The sequence below is a fragment of the Podarcis gaigeae genome (assembly GCF_964106915.1).
Source record: "Podarcis gaigeae genome assembly, chromosome: 12".
NCBI lineage: Eukaryota > Metazoa > Chordata > Lepidosauria > Squamata > Lacertidae > Podarcis > Podarcis gaigeae.
The window spans coordinates 54,688,906-54,706,602 of NC_139688.1; the positions used below are offsets into that span (position 1 = coordinate 54,688,906).

Below are 17,697 nucleotides of genomic sequence, written 5' to 3' on the forward strand. Positions count from 1 at the left end.
TCCTGAGAGGAAAGAGAATAGGTTAACTTAATTGAATGATGGAAAGCAAAGCACAAGCCTGGCCTCCTAACCTGCGGTGATTGTGTATGTGGCGAGAGAACCCACAAAGGCACTACAGTTGTCTATAGTAGTAGTAGCACTGGTAGTATGTAGTAATATTATTTTTTTATATGCCGCTCATCCAACTGGGTTGCCCCAGCCATTCTGGGTAGCTCAGTGGCGTAGCGTGGAGGGTGCAGGGGGGGCCGGCCGCACCGGGCGCAACATCTGGGGGTTAGGGTTAGGCGACGCAAATCCACGGGTTAAGGGGCGCAAATCCACGGGTTAGGGGGCACAAATTACTTGCCTTGCCCCGGGTGCTGACAACCCACGCTATGCCACTGGGGTAGCTTCCAGCAAATTAAAACATCAAACACAGTCAAACATCAAACATTAAGAACTTCCCTGTGCAGGGCTGCCTACAGGGATTCCCACATGACAGGGATGATGTTGCCAGCCTTCATGTCATGTTTGCAGACATCTTTGTAATGCAGAGCTGGTCAGCCAGCTCTCCAATAGGAACGTATGTACATGATCCTATAAACATGTCCACATGTTCATTCTGTGGACATGACCAAGCCAGCATAGATGTTGCTGAGACAGGACTGCGAACATGCTGGGAATGTGGACTTGGGAGAGACTTTGTCCGAGGCTCTGTCCTGCCACATGATACCCATAACTTTGGCCGTTGTGGTAAATCTTCCAATTTTGCAATCTGCCTTGAGCATAGTTTTCACTATGGACAGGTGGCATACAATGATATTGGTCAGTGTGGCATAGCGGTTAGAGCAGGGGTCAGGACCTTTTTCAGCCATGGGCCGGCCCACCGGCCCTCAGACGGTGGTGGGCCAGACTATTTTTTTGGGGGGGGGGAATGAACGAATTCCTATGCCCCACAAATAACCCAGAGATGCATTTTAAATAAAAGCACACATTCTACTCATGTAAAAACCGTCTGATTCCTGGACCATCTGTGGGCCGGATTGAGAAGGTGATTGGGCCACATCCAGCCCACAGGCCTTAGGTTGCCTACCCCTGAGTTAGAGCATAGCATTGAGTCCCCACTCAGCCATGAAGCTCCCTGGGTGACTGCTGTCGCTCAGCCTAACCTTCCTCACAGGGTTGCAGGAGTGCCAGCTTGGCCCCGTGACCAAGGGTCCCCGGGGTCGTGGGTACCATGTAACGTGCATGGCCCTGGCACCGAAATCTGTGGGTTCCTTTCAGAATTCCTGGAGGGGAGGAGTGAAGTCCTAAGATTCAAAAGAATCTTGTTTTATTTGCAATGTTTTCAAGAATGTTAATTGTGTGATTTTGTAAAACCAAATAAAATTATTAAAAAAGAAGGAAAAAATAAATCCGTGGGTGCCTGGCCCCTTCATGGGAAATTTTGTGGCTGCTTCAGGGCTCTGGCACCTATGCAGAGTTGTTGCTGTGAGGACAACATGGGGAGGGGGACAACCACGAGCGCCCCTTGGCAGAAAAAAAGGCTGTGTACAAACGGGATAGAGAAAGAAATGCGCAAGCCTCTGGGGCTACTTCAAGCAAACAGTCTAATTTGTCTGCGCCTAAATGATATCGAGCGTCAGAGCACCCTGGCCATAATAAGGACATTTTGCCTGTGATATGATTATTTTCTACCTTCCCATTTCGACTCTCTAGCACCCTATCTGCATAACCTAGCAATTCTAAAATATAGACATGCTTTTACTCTCGCAAGATTGAATGTATTGCCCTCAGTTGTACTCAACGGACGGTTCCAACAGATTCCACACGAAAAACGCTTATGTCCCTGTGGAGATGGCAGTATTGAATCGGTGGTGCATGCCCTTCTGGCTGGCACTCTTTTTAAAGACTTGAGGAATGAGGTTATCGCCCCTCTTTTATTGTCCATTCCGGGTCGCCCAACCACTGCCCCAATGTCCTTTCTCTTGGCAGATCAGGATGTGCAGATGACAACAAAGGTTGCAGGGTTTTTAGCTGGGGCGATCAGAATTGTTGTTGTTTAGTCGTTTAGTCGTGTCCGACTCTTCGTGACCCCATGGACCAGAGCACGCCAGGCACTCCTGTCTTCCACTGCCTCCCGCAGTTTGGTCAAACTCATGTTTGTAGCTTCAAGAACACTATCCAAGCATCTCATCCTCTGTCGTCCCCTTCTCCTTGTGCCCTCCATCTTTCCCAATATCAGGGGCTTTTCCATGGAGTCTTGTCTTCTCATGAGGTGGCCAAAGTATTGGAGCCTCAGCTTCATGATCTGTCCTTCCAGTGAGCACTCAGGGCTAATTTACTTAAGAATGGATGGGTTTGATCTTCTTGCAGTCCATGGGACTCTCAAGAGTCTCCTCCAACACCATAATTCAAAAGCATCAATTCTTCGGCGATCAGCCTTCTTTATGGTCCAGCTCTCACTTCCATACATCACTACTGGGAAAACCATATACGGACCTTTGTTGGCAAGGTGATGTCTCTGCTTTTTAAGATGCCGTCAAGGTTTGCCATCGCCTTTCTCCCAAGGAGCAGGCGTCTTTTAATTCCGTGACTGCTGTCACCATCTGCAGTGATCATGGAGCCCAAGAAAGTAAAATCTCTCACTGCCTCCATTTCTTCTCCTTCTATTTGCCAGGAGGTGATGGGCCCAGTGGCCATGATCTTCGTTTTTTTTTGATGTTGAGCTTCAGACCATATTTTGCGCTCTCCTCTTTCACCCTCATTAAAAGGTTCTTTAATTCCTCTTCACTTTCTGCCATCAAGGTTGTGTCATCTGCATATCTGAGGTTGTTGATGTTTCTTCCGGCGATCTTAATTCCGGCTTGGATTTGACTGCTGATTCAGGACCCTAAAGTGTGTTTTATATAATCGACTTTTTATTTCTTTTATTTGTATATCGTATTGTTATTTTATTGCTATGGCCCATGGCTGACGCAAATAAAGAGGAATTCATTCATTCTCTTTCCTCTGGGACTACACTGGGCTCCCCTGAGGTTTGGGGGGGGGGGTCTGGCATTCTCCGCCGAGCTGCACCTTTAAGAACAGAGCCCTGGCCGCCGGTTGCCAGGAGGAACCATCCTGAGGTAACCGGGGAAGGCGGCCGCCCTGTTTTGGCAGCTTCCCCTCGGCTCCCCGCAGCAGCAGCAGCAGCCGCCTCTTCCTCCTCCTCTCGCGCCCGTGAGGCGGCCCTGGCTCCCGCGCGCCATTGAGGCCTCGCCGGCGGGGCCCGGCGTCTCTCTCCCCCCCTGGCGCGGCTTCCTCGGCGGCCGCTACGGGGCGTGCTCGGCGGCCAGGGAGCATGCTCAGAGGACGGGCGCCGGCGGGCTGGGGAGGCCGGCCGCGGAAGGAAGCGGCGCCCGTAGCCCTCCGGTAAACAACCTCCTCCGGCGTCGCTGCTGCTCCCGGGCTCCTTCATGGAGCGAAGGGGCAGCTCCAAGGGCGACCTGCACCCCCGCGGCTCCCGGGGTCCCGTGCTGCACATCGCGGTGGTCGGCTTCCACCACAAGAAGGGCTGCCAGGTGAGGAGGCGTCTTCTTCTTCTTCTTCTCTTCCCTTAAGCCTCGTCAGCCGAGGTTCCCCCCCTTTTCACGCGTGAGAATCGTAGACTGGGGATCCCAAGAGTCATTAGACCAGTGTTTCCCAACCTTGGGTGCCCAGCTGTTTTTGGGACTACAACTCCCATCATTCCTAGCTAGCAGGACCAGTTGTCAGGAATGATGGGAATTGTAGTCCCAAAAACAGCTGGAGACCCAAGGTTGGGAAACACTGATCTAGACCAACCCCTTGCAGTGCACGGATCCTGCCCACAGCCGCCCTGCTGCATGGGCTCCAACCACCAATTATCAGCCAGAAGGAAAACAATTGTGGAGGTGCCTTTTCGCCTTAGGCAAGGCGAGGGTTGCTGTTTTTTGTTTGTTTGTTTAAACCGCTCGGCCTATTTATTAATTTATTGATTTTGTGAATAATTTGCACACCGCTTGATGGTCGTCCCCCCCCCGCCGCCGCCGCAAAGAAAAACCACACACAACAACAACACCTCCAACGCAAAAGGAGGGTTTCTGTTGTTGGCCCAGGCTGGTCCTGTTTACACCTGCTTGCATGTAATACACAGCCTCAAAAGGAAAATGTGCATTACAGCAGCATCCTTGATTTGATTCTACTTTGCATTTTTAGGCTGCAAACCGTCCTGAGATCATCGGATGAAGGGCGGTATGCAAATTGAACAAATAATAAAAGAAATTAATAATAATAATAATAATAATAATAATAATAATAATAATATAATGGCTGTGGAGTGCAGATTTTAGTTTACTTGTGTGAAGAAGGATATCTACCATCAGTCTGCGACAGAGCATGAGATTCTTCATCTCAAGGTTGCAAGTTCAGGTCCCACATTGGGCAAAAGATTCTTGCATTGCAGGGAGTTGAATTAGATGGGCATCAAGGCCCCTTTACAATTCTATCATTCTGTGAAAGAATCCCAAACATACTTGCTAGCTATAGGACTCGCCATGCAATCCTGTGCATGGAGGTAAGTAAAATGAGGTCCGGGCTCACCTCTGTGGTGTTAGACACATATGCCGGCAGAATTATCTTTGTACTTGCTTGTGGAAGGCATTAAATAAGGGAATGGGGCAGTGAAAGGGACTTTAAAGGGTTGTCATCTGAAATGAATGCTCTTGAAAGCATGCTCTCCTGTCACAGAGCCCTCTCTGCTGCTGAAGTTAGACAAGATGAGCTTTGACCAGGGTGGATTTGATATAAATGATACCGATTTAAATCATGATTTAAATCACTAGTCAGTAAGGCTTGATTTAAATCATTTTTTTACAGAAAGACTCATTCTTGTTGGTATAATCTTAATATTTACAACCAGATGAAGGTTTCATTTTTGGAATAATGAATTTTCAGAGTAGTTTTTACAGTTATATCAAAAATTACTGATTTGGTTACACTATTAAAAATACATAGACAGATAATTATGAAATTATTGTGAGGTTTAATAAGTTAACTGTTTATAGTTGGACAACTTTTCTGCTGTACTTTATTGGAAGGAGAAAAATAATATTTAACTAAAAGAATAACATTATAGCATATGTATCCATGTTTGTTAACTGATGTGGTTAAATGGTTTTGGTTTTTTTTTAAAAAACTTAGACTGAGTTTTAGCACACATGAAAAACTTAAAACAAATCCTTATTTCCTGATTTGGACTATAATGTAACTTAAATAGAAAACTATCTTTAGAAAGATTTTTCCTCCAAAAGCATTTTATTTTTAAAATCCCATTTAAATAAAAAAAATTGATTTTTATTTTTATTTTATTTTTAAAAACCATGGCTTTTTATCCACCCTGGCTTTTCAGACACATTTCCCTCTTGTCCAGTACCCTGTTTCCAGCAGTGGCCCATCAGAATTTTTTTTAAGTCCACAAGTAGGACAAATTTTGTTAGTGCCTGCACTATATATAATTATTATTATTATTGTACCTAAAAGTGGTCATAAAACCTGAGTAGCAAGTGAAAGAGTGTGATACTAGCTCAGCATGGCATCAGGTGAAGAGTTACTACAGAGGCTTCTTCTTTTCAGTCATAGAATATTTTATTGTTCTCTCTCCCCCCCCCCTTTGTTTAACTTGCAATATTTAACCTGCAAATAAAAAAGTACATTTCTTGAGCTGCAATACATTTGTGACATACTGTGAGACTCAGGCATGGCTTTTTATGATGAAGCACATTTCTATGGCTAAGATCCTATACCTTGGAAGTACCGTATGTGCTTTGAATTCAAGAGAGCTTCCTTCAAGATAGACATGTATAGAACTTAAGTGTAATAAATATGTGTATGTGTGATTTAAGGCTGTTTCTTTTCCATGCTTTATGAATAGACTATGTCATTTTTTGTTTGACCTTGTTTAAATAATATATTGTGCTTTGTGGGTGAGGCTGTGATTACTTTGTCTGGCATCAACGGAACTTAGTTTGTAAAGAAGGAATGACTCGATTTGTCAGCTGTAGTTAATATGCCGCATTTATACACAGGAACATTTACTCAGTTAGAAGAAAGATTTTCTCAGGTTTCAGACTCAAAAGGTTGAATGTTTAGCAGAAGGTGCCAAATTTCAGGTAGATCTGAAGAGAAGTGGCAGAACAAGTTGTGAGTATTATCAGGTAAAGGTGTCTGGCAACTTAGCCGTTTTAAATGTAAAATAATGATTATGAATGGACAAAGACAGAAAATGGATTGTGAAAAACATGTTGCTAAACTTCATAGTCCTGAGCACATTGACTAGGGAGTAAAATTCACTACTGAACTCAGTGGGAGTTGTTTATGGGTAAACTTGCCTGGGATTTGGACACAGGCTGGTTGATTCTTTGTGTGTGTGTTGCTACAATTGCTACATTCCTTTTGTGTATTCTTATGTTAAGTTCACTCAGACTTGTGTAACATTCTTCCTGGTGGGCACTTAACTGACTGACGAAAGTTGGCACAGTTTGATCATGTTTTATAGACATTTCTTGGGAAACAAGTTTTCTCCCTCCTGCTTCAACGGTTAAGAGTTGTTCAGTCATGGAACAGTCTAGACTCCCTTGAAGTCCCCTTCCCCTTTAAGCAGAGGTTGGATGGCCATCTGTCATGTATGCTTTGAATTGAGATTCCTTCAGGGCAGAGGGTTGGTCTAGGTCAGAAGATCCCTTCCAGCTATACAATACAATGATTCTGTCCTGTGAACACTGTTTCTTACTCAGTGGAGACCCCTGTACTGTGTCTAAGAAGGCGGTTCTCAGAAACTGACCCCAGCACCGAACTGTTTGATGCAGCCAGCCAAGCGATGGTTGCCCTTCAGATTTGTTTGTTGTTGTTTAGTCATTTAGTCGTGTCCGACTCTTTGTGACCCCATGGACCAGAGCACGCCAAGCACTCCTGTCTTCCACTGCCTCCCACAGTTCGGTCAAACTTATGCTGGTAGCTTTGAGAACACTGTCCAACCATCTCGTCCTCTATCGTCCCCTTCTCCTTGTGCCCTCCATCTTTCCCAACATTAGGGTCTTTTCCAGGGAGCCTTCTCTTCTCATGAGGTGGCCAAAGTACTGGAGCCTCAGCTTCAGGATGTGTCCTTCCAGTGAGCACTCAGGGCTGATTTCCTTCAGAATGGAGAGGTTTGATCTTCTTGCAGTCCATGGGACTCTCAAGAGTCTCCTCCAGCACCAGAATTCAAAAGCATCAATTCTTCGGCGATCAGCCTTCTTGGTACTAATTATTAAATTCTGCTGCCTTTTCCCGCCCGTCACATAGATTGTAACTTTCCAGGCAGTTATTGTCTCTCAAAGCAGCACACAGAATAGAAGGAGAAAAGGAGACAGACCTTTCCTTTAGGCTTACAAACTAAAAAAAGACAAGGCCCGTAAGGAAAAGGGAGTAGAGAGAAAAAGGGCAGAAGAGAGATCAGTTCATCAAGACCAAAACAAGGCAGTGATCTATAAGAGAGCATATATATCCTGCTTGGCAAGCTGACTGTCCCTTAGTGCTGGTATTGCTTGAATAGTGATGGGCTCTTGTTCCTTTGACTGATGGATGGAGCCAGAGAGTCCTTTCCCCCCACGTTTCTGCACTCCCAGGATAACAGACAGCTGCAGCTAAGTGGTCTTTCAGGCATGAAAGAGAAGAAAAGTGATCTTCCTGCTAGTGTTCCTTCTGTGCTGATGGATGGAGCAAGTTGCCTTTATGCTATTCCTGAGAGGCATTGGGTAGATGAGCTTCCCGTGGCCCCAGCGCCCCTAGCTGATGGCAGAAGTTAGAGTGCACTTCCTTTCTTCAGTCCTGTTCCAATACTTTTTCTAGGAAGGCAGTTGAGCTTCTCTCAGAAACTGACAACAGTACCTGACGGTTTGGCATGATAAGTCACATGATGGTTGCCTTTCAGAGGGACCATTTGTTACTGATTAAATTATACTGCCCTTTCCCATCCAATACATAGGTTATTACCTTTTTGATAGCTTTCCCTTCCTGAGTCCTGGATAGCTCAGTTGGTTAGAGTGTGGTGCTGATGATGCCAAGGTTGCAGGTTCAAACCTTGTATGGGGCAGCTGCATATTATTGCATTGCAGGGAGTTGGACTAGATGATCCACAGGGTCCCTTGCAGATCTACAATTCTATGATTCCAAAGAACTGTATGCTATCAGTGGTGCTTTATGTTTATATTTCCCAAATAGCAGCCCTTCTGCTGCAGGACAAACAATTCTTTGAAACTGAAAGGAATATCAAATGCTGTTTGTTATAAGGTACACACTGTTTTTCAAAAAGTGAGAAATCCCACAGGGTATATCTTGGGTGTGTCTAAAGTAGCCTTTTAACTCACAGGTAATTGAACTATCATTAGCTGTCTTGCTTCCTCACACTTATAAGACCAATTATATTTCTTCCCTGTAACTGGTTTGTGGCAACTATTTTCCCAGATGTGGTAGGAACTTGGAGGTTGGGTTACTATAATATGTTTGCCATAATTCTTAACACACATTGTTTAATGTTTTCCCTTTTCTTTTCTGCTCAATCACACAATTTCCCTAAAGATGTAAAGGTTACTTGTTTTATAAGCAATTCTGGACAACATTCCTTGAGAACAAAAATATACAATATATTGTTTGTCAAAGCTCCAGTTTGAACTCAAGTTCAGCTACAAGCTTGATTCTGCAATTGGTTGAGCCCCTGGAGTGGGTGCCTTGTCATTTGTGATAATTAGCCCTAGCTAGAGCTAGCATTGCATAAGGCACCAAATTCATTATAAGAAGGAGGATAAATTGAAACTGTCCTGCAGAGCTGATGAGCAGAGTTTATGAAATTATAATCTTTCTTCCTCATCATTTCAAATATAAGCATAATGTGTAAATAAGCCATAATAGACCTCACTTTTAAAAAAAGATAAAGGACTCCTGACAGTTAAGTCCAGTCGCAGACGACTCTGGGATTGCGGTGCTCATCTCACTTTACAGGCTGAGGGAGCCAGCATTTGTCCGCAGACAGTTTTTCTGGGTCATGTGACCAGCATGACTAAGCCGCTTCTGGCACAACAGAACACCGAAACCAGAGCAGCGCATGGAAATACCGTTTACCTTCCTGCCGGAGCAGTACCTATTTATCTACTTGCACTTTTTGGCGTGCTTTCGAACTGCTAGGTTGGCAGGACCTGGGACCAAGCAACAGGAGCTCACCCCGTCGCAGGGATTCGAACCACCGATCTTCTGATCAGCAAGCCCAAGAGGCTCAGTTGTTTAGACCACAGCGCCACCCACATCCCACTAGACTTCACTTAACTTGTTATAAATCTCATCTTTTTTCTGAGCGAGGGGGGAGAGTACACAGGGTGGCTTATGTAATTCCAAAATAAAACAAACTGATAAGTAAACATAAGAAACCTTTTTAAACAGCAGCAGAAGTATTAACATGTCTCTCTCCTATGTACCCATTTGTACAAAGAAAAACCTCAAAAGTTAAGCAAAAAAACTGGGCATGCTCACAACAAACTGTGCCTTCAGTTTGATTCAATCCTGACAGGACAGAAAAATGGTCATATAATTAGGCTTCAGTCATTTCTGGGGCATTCTTGAGTTCTGTATTCCGTGGGTTACTGTCCCTGCAATGAATTAGAAATTTGTTCCTGACACAACATGGAATAAAGTTCTTATCCGCTGACTGGCAAATTGCTCCAATTAGAGTGAAGTGTCATAATTTCTGCTCCGATGCCTACCTTGTGACACTGATGTTTCCCATTCGGATAACTGCCTATTGTGAATATGCCATAAGGAAGAAAGAGGTCATCTGCTTTTGAAACTGGATTAGGGAGATCTGTGGTAGAATCTTATATTAGCTGAATTTGCATTCCTTGATGAGCTTTTTGTATTGAAGCTATTATCATTGAATGATGATTCTGCAGAGAACTAGGGCTTTTCACCTTGAATCCATTTATTTTCCCAAATTAGATTTCCTGAAAACAGGGCTGTTCTATACTTGCATTACTCTGTGGTTTAAAAAATAAAATATAGTTCTTAATTGTGTTATTTTAGTCAATAAAAAAAGTTACTTTTTGTGTACTGAGGTACATTTTTAAAAGAATGACAAAGCTATATCTTTATGAAATTTTAGGTGGAATTTAGAGGCAACAAACAGGAAAGGATTTTGGGAAGAGCATAGTCAGTCTACATCTTGTGGACCTTCTTACACTAGCAGGGGCTGATGAACAGACAAGAGTTTTTTGCACGCAGAGTCTGACTCATTAATTTCAGTGTCATGTTATTTTGTGTGTGTAAGAGCCTGACAGAACTTGGACTTTGATCACACCTTAACATGGCAATAATTCCCTAAATTGGTCTTACTTAAAAATATTAACTACTTCAGCACCTTTTGGAGGATTTTGCTTTTTTAAAGTGGAGGGGAAGGAGATGGTCTGTATTTCAACCCCACTTCTGCTCTTAGGAATTAAAATTCACAATCCAAAATGTTCCATTAGTGAGTACGAAGGGCAACAGCATGGGAGGAACCCCCCTTGCTATTTTGAGAAATAAACTGCATTTGCACAATATTTGCCATTTGATATATGCTGTAATGTGTCTTAATGAATTCTTCACTAATACTGCTGTTTTGTTTTGTTATCACTGAATTTCATTCTGTGCATTTTATAGATGTTCCTATGTTCTAGCTTTCAACAAGTTTGAAGCTGTTGTGAGTGCTGCATTGGCTGGCAGTCTCTTGAGAGGGATATGTACAATAAGCAAAGGTTTATGGAGGATTGTAAGGTGATTTGTTTTAGATATTGATGCAAAGCACATTCATACTTACAATTTTCCTTAGAGAAGGGATGCCCAATGTGGTGGTATCCATTGTCCCCCATCATCCCTAATGTCTTACACTTTCACGCTTGTTTGTTTTTCATGTTGGCTGGATGGGAACAATGATTTGCTTTAGGGAAAAGCAACAAAGGGGTTGCTTACCCATTGTTCACTTAGATCAGGTTACTGGCTGCTGGGTTTGGTGGGTCAGTCTTCTGTTCCCATGTAGCAATTCACTGAACATAGCATGCCTGTTTGCAGGTTGAGTTCTCTTACCCTCCCCTAATCCCAGGAGAAGGCCACAACAACCACAGTTTGCCAGAGGAATGGAAATACTTGCCTTTCCTAGCATTGCCAGATGGTGCTCACAACTATCAAGAAGGTAAGGAGCCATTTGGGATGTTTCTGTGTTACGTGAACAAGCACAGAACTGGGCACTGTCTGAAGAATTCAGCACCCTGAAAATCTCAGCATTTTTATTTTATTTTATAGAAACCAGGTTTCTAGCCCCTGCGGCTGCAAAGGTAAGGCGCAAAATATTCCACCAAGAAGAAATTAGGCAAGGCGACAGACATATGCAAAATTGGTACATAGACTAGTGGGCACACATTAAATAGTTAATGTTTACCTGCTTCTAACTGCACCAAGTGAAACATTCCTAGATGTCACAGCCCCAAATGCAAAGGCAAAACACAGCTGCAGGCCAATCTGTTCCTATGGCAACGAGGCATTAGTGCATAGTTTTGGTAAAAGCAAAAGTAATGGTTACAAAGCTATCATAGCAACAAAGCAATCAGGCCTGTTCAGTTGAAAGCATTCTCCTGGGTATCTCTGCTCTCTGGCTGTAAAGTGTAAGACAGCTGTTCTTAGAGCAAGTGCTTTCTTCTTGTAAGGCTGCCATTCAAGCTTGATGTTCTTTGCCGATTAATACTGACAATTTAAAACAAAAAATCCAGTTGATCACAAGAAGCTTGATTTTATATCTGTAGAACCTTGGGCAGCAGCCTTTTTCTTCATTTGAAGTGGGAGTGAGAGATGGTGGAAAGGAGCCCTGTCCTGGCCAGCTCTTAAAGTAGTTGACAAGCAAGTTATTAGCAAATTTTCTCTTTACCTTTTTTGCCTCGGATTTGGCAGGAAGTATGCTTTAAGGTGCCAGATTTGGTTTATCCTGATGCACTTCTGACAATAAAGGCTCTAACACTGATTAGCTAAGTTTGCGGAAGGTGGGGTTTGGAATGTTCACTTAAACAGGAAACTTAAATTGTTTGCTGTCCATCTTCTGCGAGGAAAGCAAATGTCAGTCTGGCTGGGATTAAAACCTGACATATGGGTGTGGTGGATTGGGAAATCCTGGGAGGGAGTGAAGGCAAAGTGACTGAAAGAAGGGTGCATGGGTCCAAGTGGTTTTCTGTTTGCCCTGGTGCTTTCCCCAGGAAAACCTCTTTACTGCTGAATCGGAGCACACATAAGTCTGTGAAAACTCTATTGACATTTGCTCTGATTCAGTGCTGAAGAGCAGGTTTTCCTGGGGGAAAGTGGAAGTGTGGATGAGCCCTGAGAAAGAGAAACCCTGGGGAGAAGATTAGAGGCAGTGTAGAATGACAAGAAACAGCTGATGAGGCTCTCCTATGGGACAGGGCTGGAGAGATTGGCTGGTCAACAAACAGAGTGATTAAAGAGAGTTCAGTAAAGCAGCATAATTAAAAGCCAAGGAAACAAGGGGTGGTGGAGGTGTGAAGTTGTAAGGTAAAGGTAAAGGTAAAGGTACCCCTGCCCGTACGGGCCAGTCTTGCCAGACTCTGGGGTTGTGCGCCCATCTCACTCAAGAGGCCAGGGGCCAGCGCTGTCCGGAGACACTTCCGGGTCACGTGGCCAGCGTGACATCGCTGCTCTGGCGAGCCAGAGCTGCACACGGAAACGCCGTTTACCTTCCCGCTGGTAAGCGGTCCCTATTTATCTACTTGCACCCGGAGGTGCTTTCGAACTGCTAGGTTGGCAGGCGCTGGGACCGAGCAGCGGGAGCACACCCCGCCGCAGGGATTCGAACCGCCGACCTTTCGATCGGCAAGTCCTAGGCGCTGAGGCTTTAACCCACAGCGCCACCTGCGTCCCGGTGTGAAGTTGAGGAATGGCCAAAAAAGGTAGGCCTCAGGCAAAACTTCAGTTAGGGCCTAGAAACCGGAGTAGTTCTCCTTACAGGCCAGAAGGAAATAAGCCAAGAAAGGAGAGAGACAAAGAGACTCATTGACAGAATTGGGATCACAGGCTGGTTGTGGTTTCTGCTGTCATTGCAGCATTGTGACCCGGTGATTTTGAGAGGGTGTCAAGAGTCAAGGAACGGTGGTGGTGCCAAGTTTCACCTGCGGATTTCAACTAACCAGCCAGTTCTTGGGCAGCAGGTTTATAGTTCCCTGGAATGGGATAGGGAGCAGCAGCTGCAAGATATCGCTGCTGACTGAGGTGCACTCCTGGCTGTTACAAAAAGATCCATTGATTGATGAGCAAAATTAATTTCCCCCAGGGCAGTAAAATAGCTTGAGCAGGCTCTGCATGGCAATATAAAATACTCATGTAGACCCATGCTCTACCCATTATTCCACACCATAATGTTTTAGTTTTTCCTGGACATGTTAGGCTAGCTACCAAATTGGCTCTCAGGATGATACTGAGCAGGATAACACTGTAGAAACTTCATACCTCTAATTGATTCCTTTAGTGAATGCTAAGACCATTTCATTCCTCTTTCAGACACTGTGTTTTTTCACTTGCCACCAAGAAGCGGAGATCGAAGTACAGTGTATGGTGTCTCATGCTACAGGCAGATTGAAGCTAAGGTAATTATATTGCAATTGTGTCAACATTAAAAGAAAAAGGGTCTTGTGCAGGAACTTAGGTAGCTTCTCCAGTTTGGCACCCTCCAAATTTGACCATTTGTAGAAAGTACTGTTGCAGATATTGGTATAATGTGAACATTAAGTCTTTGAGGCCCTTCAGGGTAATATTCCTCCTGAATCTTTTTACGACAGAGCCTCTGTCATATGTTTGAGCTTTTTTCAGCTCTTGTGAATTGTTGGACTTAGCATTTGGCAATTGTCGAGGAACTTTTCATAGTGGCCTTTGTTTCAAACAAAATATAGTTAATATAAGCCACAGTTTGTTTGAGTGAAATGATAAACCATGGTTAAGCAAAACGAAAGACTCTGAATTCCTTCCTGTCACATGGGAGAAGAGGGGGGAGGAATGCATGAGCCTAAGGCTCTTCTGAGCTATGGTTTAACATGATGTGCAAATATGAACATGGAAACATTAGCTAAGAATCCAGCTGCAGATTTTCCGGCCTGTATTGATACCATGAATGCAACTGCAGGAGTAATGTTCATTGTTTACATGGTGACTTCTCTTGATATCAAATGTTACGTGGGTAGTGATGTGAGGTGAGAATATTCTCTAGAATATTCTCTCATTCTCCTCAATAACGAGAATATTCTCTGCTAGAAAATTCCACAGAGAATATTCTCCACAAACTGTAAATTCTAATGTAAGAACCAGTTTTACAACCCACATTTTAAAAATCTAGTAAATAATAAGTCAAGTTGTGATATTGCCAGTGTAAGTAATGAATAATGTGTTTTGTTTTTTGTTTTTTTGATCCAGTTACATTACTGGGCATTGTGTCATTCACCTTTGGCAATTCTGAAATGCGAGCTACAGAAAACATTTCCCCCCCTTTGTTTTAAAACTGCTATTCATTTAATTTGATGAACATTCAAATTCATATGTATTTCAACTATATGTAATAGCCTTTTTTTCTATTTTGGTGTGACCTTATTCTTAGCAATTCTATACCCTTGGCCATACAATGTGATTCCCCACCCCCACCCCCGAAAGTAGCTTTAAAGATTTATACACTGTAGGCCTATCAAAGAATGTGAATTCACTGCATTGCCCCATTGAATAAAAGTATCTGTACAGTTTTTGGTTGCCATCTGAGCAGGTTTATCCATGGATAAATTTTCAATGCATTGAAATGAATATTCTCCTATTTTTAATAATAATAATAATAATAATAGTAATAATAATAAAAAAATAAATCTTTTTTATTTATACCCTGCCCTTCCCAGTTCAGAAACCTGGGCTCAGGGCAGCTAACAACAAATTTAAAACACTTAATTGTTACACAACATAAAAGCAGCATAAGATACAGTATAAAAGCATGAATAACAATAAAATTCAAAGTTCAAAAATCAATTTGAGGGAAATCCATCCAATAAACATTAGATAGTCCCCAGGGCTAGTTGGCTAAATTAGTCTTATTTGGACCAGCGAGGAGGCCCGGGGAGAATTAGCTGTGGGGTCTCAGAGCGAGTAATCTTCATAAAAAGTTGGGAGGGGGGAAGAGAAGGGAAATAAAAGATCAGGCTGAGTTCAAATTAAAGGCCAGGCAGAATACCTCTGTCTTATAGGCCCAGCGGAAGGAGGTTAAATTCTGTAGGGCCCTAGTCTCATGGGACAGAGCATTCTACCAGGTTGGAGCCATCACTGAAAAGGCCCTGGCCCTGGTGGAGGATAGTCTGACTTCCCTAGGACCCGGGACCTCTAAACTATGGTTATTCATGGACCTTAAGGTCCTCTGCGGGGCATACCAGGAGAGGCGGTCCCATAAATATGAGGACCCTAAGCCACAAAGGGCTTTAAAGGTCAAAACCAGCACCTTGAACCTGATCCTATACTCCACTGGGAGCCAGTGAAACTGGTAAAGCACTGGGTGAATATGCTCCCCTGGCAGGGACCCCGTGAGGAGCCTCGCTGCAGCATTCTGCACCCGCTGGAGTTTCTGGGACAGTTTCAAGGGCAGCCCCGCGTAGAGCGAATTACAGTAGTCAAGCCTGGAGGTGACTGTCATGTGGATTACTGTGGCCAGATCAGGGTGGGAGAGGTAAGGGACCAACTGCTTAATGCGGCGAAGATGGAAAAATGTTGCCTTAGCTGTTGCTGTAACCTGCGCCTCCATGGAAAGGGAGGCGTCAAGGATTACACCCAAACTCTTAACAGAAGGCACTGGCACTAATTGGGCCCCCACAAGAGAAGGGAATTGGTCCCTCATCCCCATGCCATCCCGACCCAGCCAGAGGACCTCTGTCTCTGAAGGATTCTCCTTAATCAAGAATATTCTCGTGAATATTCTCCAAAAGATTATTCTCGAGAATTTAACATTGCTATACGTTGGAACATATTTTTTTACTTTCTGTCCATTACTTTCTGTCTGTTTAGCTATCAAATAGCACTTAATCTGCAAAAAAAAATCAAATAGCCTGGAATTCATAATCATATGTGTTTTAACCTCTTGCTCCATTACTGGATGACTAACTCCTCTATTTACATAAACCCAGAGAAGCTGATAGAGATTATTTTGTTGATTCATGTTTAAATTAGCAGTTGGGTGAAGCAGGTGGAAGTTGGCTGTGAGCATTAACTATTAATTTTCCAGGACTTTCATGTTTAGAAATAGAGTTGTAAATATATGTCTTCCCCTTTGTGGGAGAAACTGACTTGATCTTAACCTAAGAGATGTAACTCGGGTGGTATGACTATGAAGGTTTTGATATGTTTGGTAAAGACAGACCATTTTTCTTTTCTATGAAATGATAGTTTTAAAATTATATAAATTATTAATTTGTATTCTAATATTGCCCTGTCATACTCCAGCAACATTTATAGTCTGTTAAACCTCTGCAGCAATTTCATAACTCTAACTGGATATCACAGGATATTACAATAAAAGATTTATGGCAATGGAACTACTGTTTTATTTCACTGTGACTGTTATAATTTTACTGGTCTTGTCTTTACTTACTACTATTTTTTGCATTTAAAAAACAGATCTTACATTACATACCTGTCCATCTACACTCCCTTGCTTTTTTGTGCAGTTTGGGTGAATTACTGTATTTTTTGCTCTATGACTCACTTTTTCCCTCCTAAAAGGTAAAGGGAAATGTGTTTGCGTCTTACGGAGCGAATGCAGGCTGCGCAGCTATCACAGAAGCCAGAACAGCAAGAGGGATCGCTGCGCAGTGAAAGCAGCAATCCCTCTTGCTGTTCTGGCTTCTGAGATTCAGAATATTTTTTTTCTTGTTTTCCTTCTCCAAAAACTAGGTGCGCCTTGTGGTCTGGTGCGTCTTATAGAGCGAAAAATACGGTATATGGTGGTACTATGTAATTTTGGCTAAGAAAGCAACTGACCTTGTGACTCAGTTCACACATGATGCAAAACCATGGTTTAGTGTTACAAGGATGAGCCTGTGTGAGGGTTAGGTTCACAGTCCCATGCATGCTTTCCTGAAAGTAAGCTCCACTGACCTCGAATGGGTAGATGCATGCATAGGATTGTTTGCCCTGTAAGGATAGTATCTGCTTCAACATACCTCTTACACAGGAAAAGTGCCTTATTTTTCAGAACTAACACATGTCTTCACATGTAAACTTGTGGAAGCTTCATAAATACATTCAAGTTGATATGATTACTGGGGGTGCCAAAAATGTAGACAATGTTACGATATAGAAGCAATGCAGCTGCAAACTGCTAGCTTGAAAAGTAAACATGATGGGAATGTTGGGACTGTCCGTGGGAAACAGAGGGACAGTCAATTCACAGTGCGTAGCACCGGAATTAGCTCAGAGTATAATATGAGCTTTTCCGTTTGTTCCTGTCCAGGAAGTGCTGGAAGTGTTTGCTACTAGACTGCTGGAGTTTGAAGAGAGCAGTCATGTTTTTTTGTAATGCTGCAAAGACAGAAATAAAGGCATGAAAATACGTTTCTGTCTATTTCTTTCCCCTGCCAGGGGGGG

At 43.4% G+C, this 17,697-nt stretch overlaps 1 protein-coding gene across 2 annotated transcripts in view; it reads left to right on the forward strand.

The window, feature by feature from the left end:
* Positions 1-3,072: 3,072 nt before the first annotated feature.
* The window catches only part of AVL9 (AVL9 cell migration associated), a 40,137-nt gene continuing 25,512 nt past the window's right edge, over positions 3,073-17,697 (forward strand). Inside the window, exons 1-3 of one of the 2 annotated variants that reach the window (XM_083706337.1) lie at positions 3,073-3,542; positions 11,110-11,230; positions 13,597-13,682. In XM_083706337.1, the coding sequence (XP_083562463.1) occupies positions 3,438-3,542; positions 11,110-11,230; positions 13,597-13,682 (312 nt within the window). In that variant the 5' untranslated portion in view covers positions 3,073-3,437. The remainder of the gene's footprint in view (positions 3,543-11,109; positions 11,231-13,596; positions 13,683-17,697) is intronic. The other variant, XM_083706338.1, reaches the window with a different exon arrangement.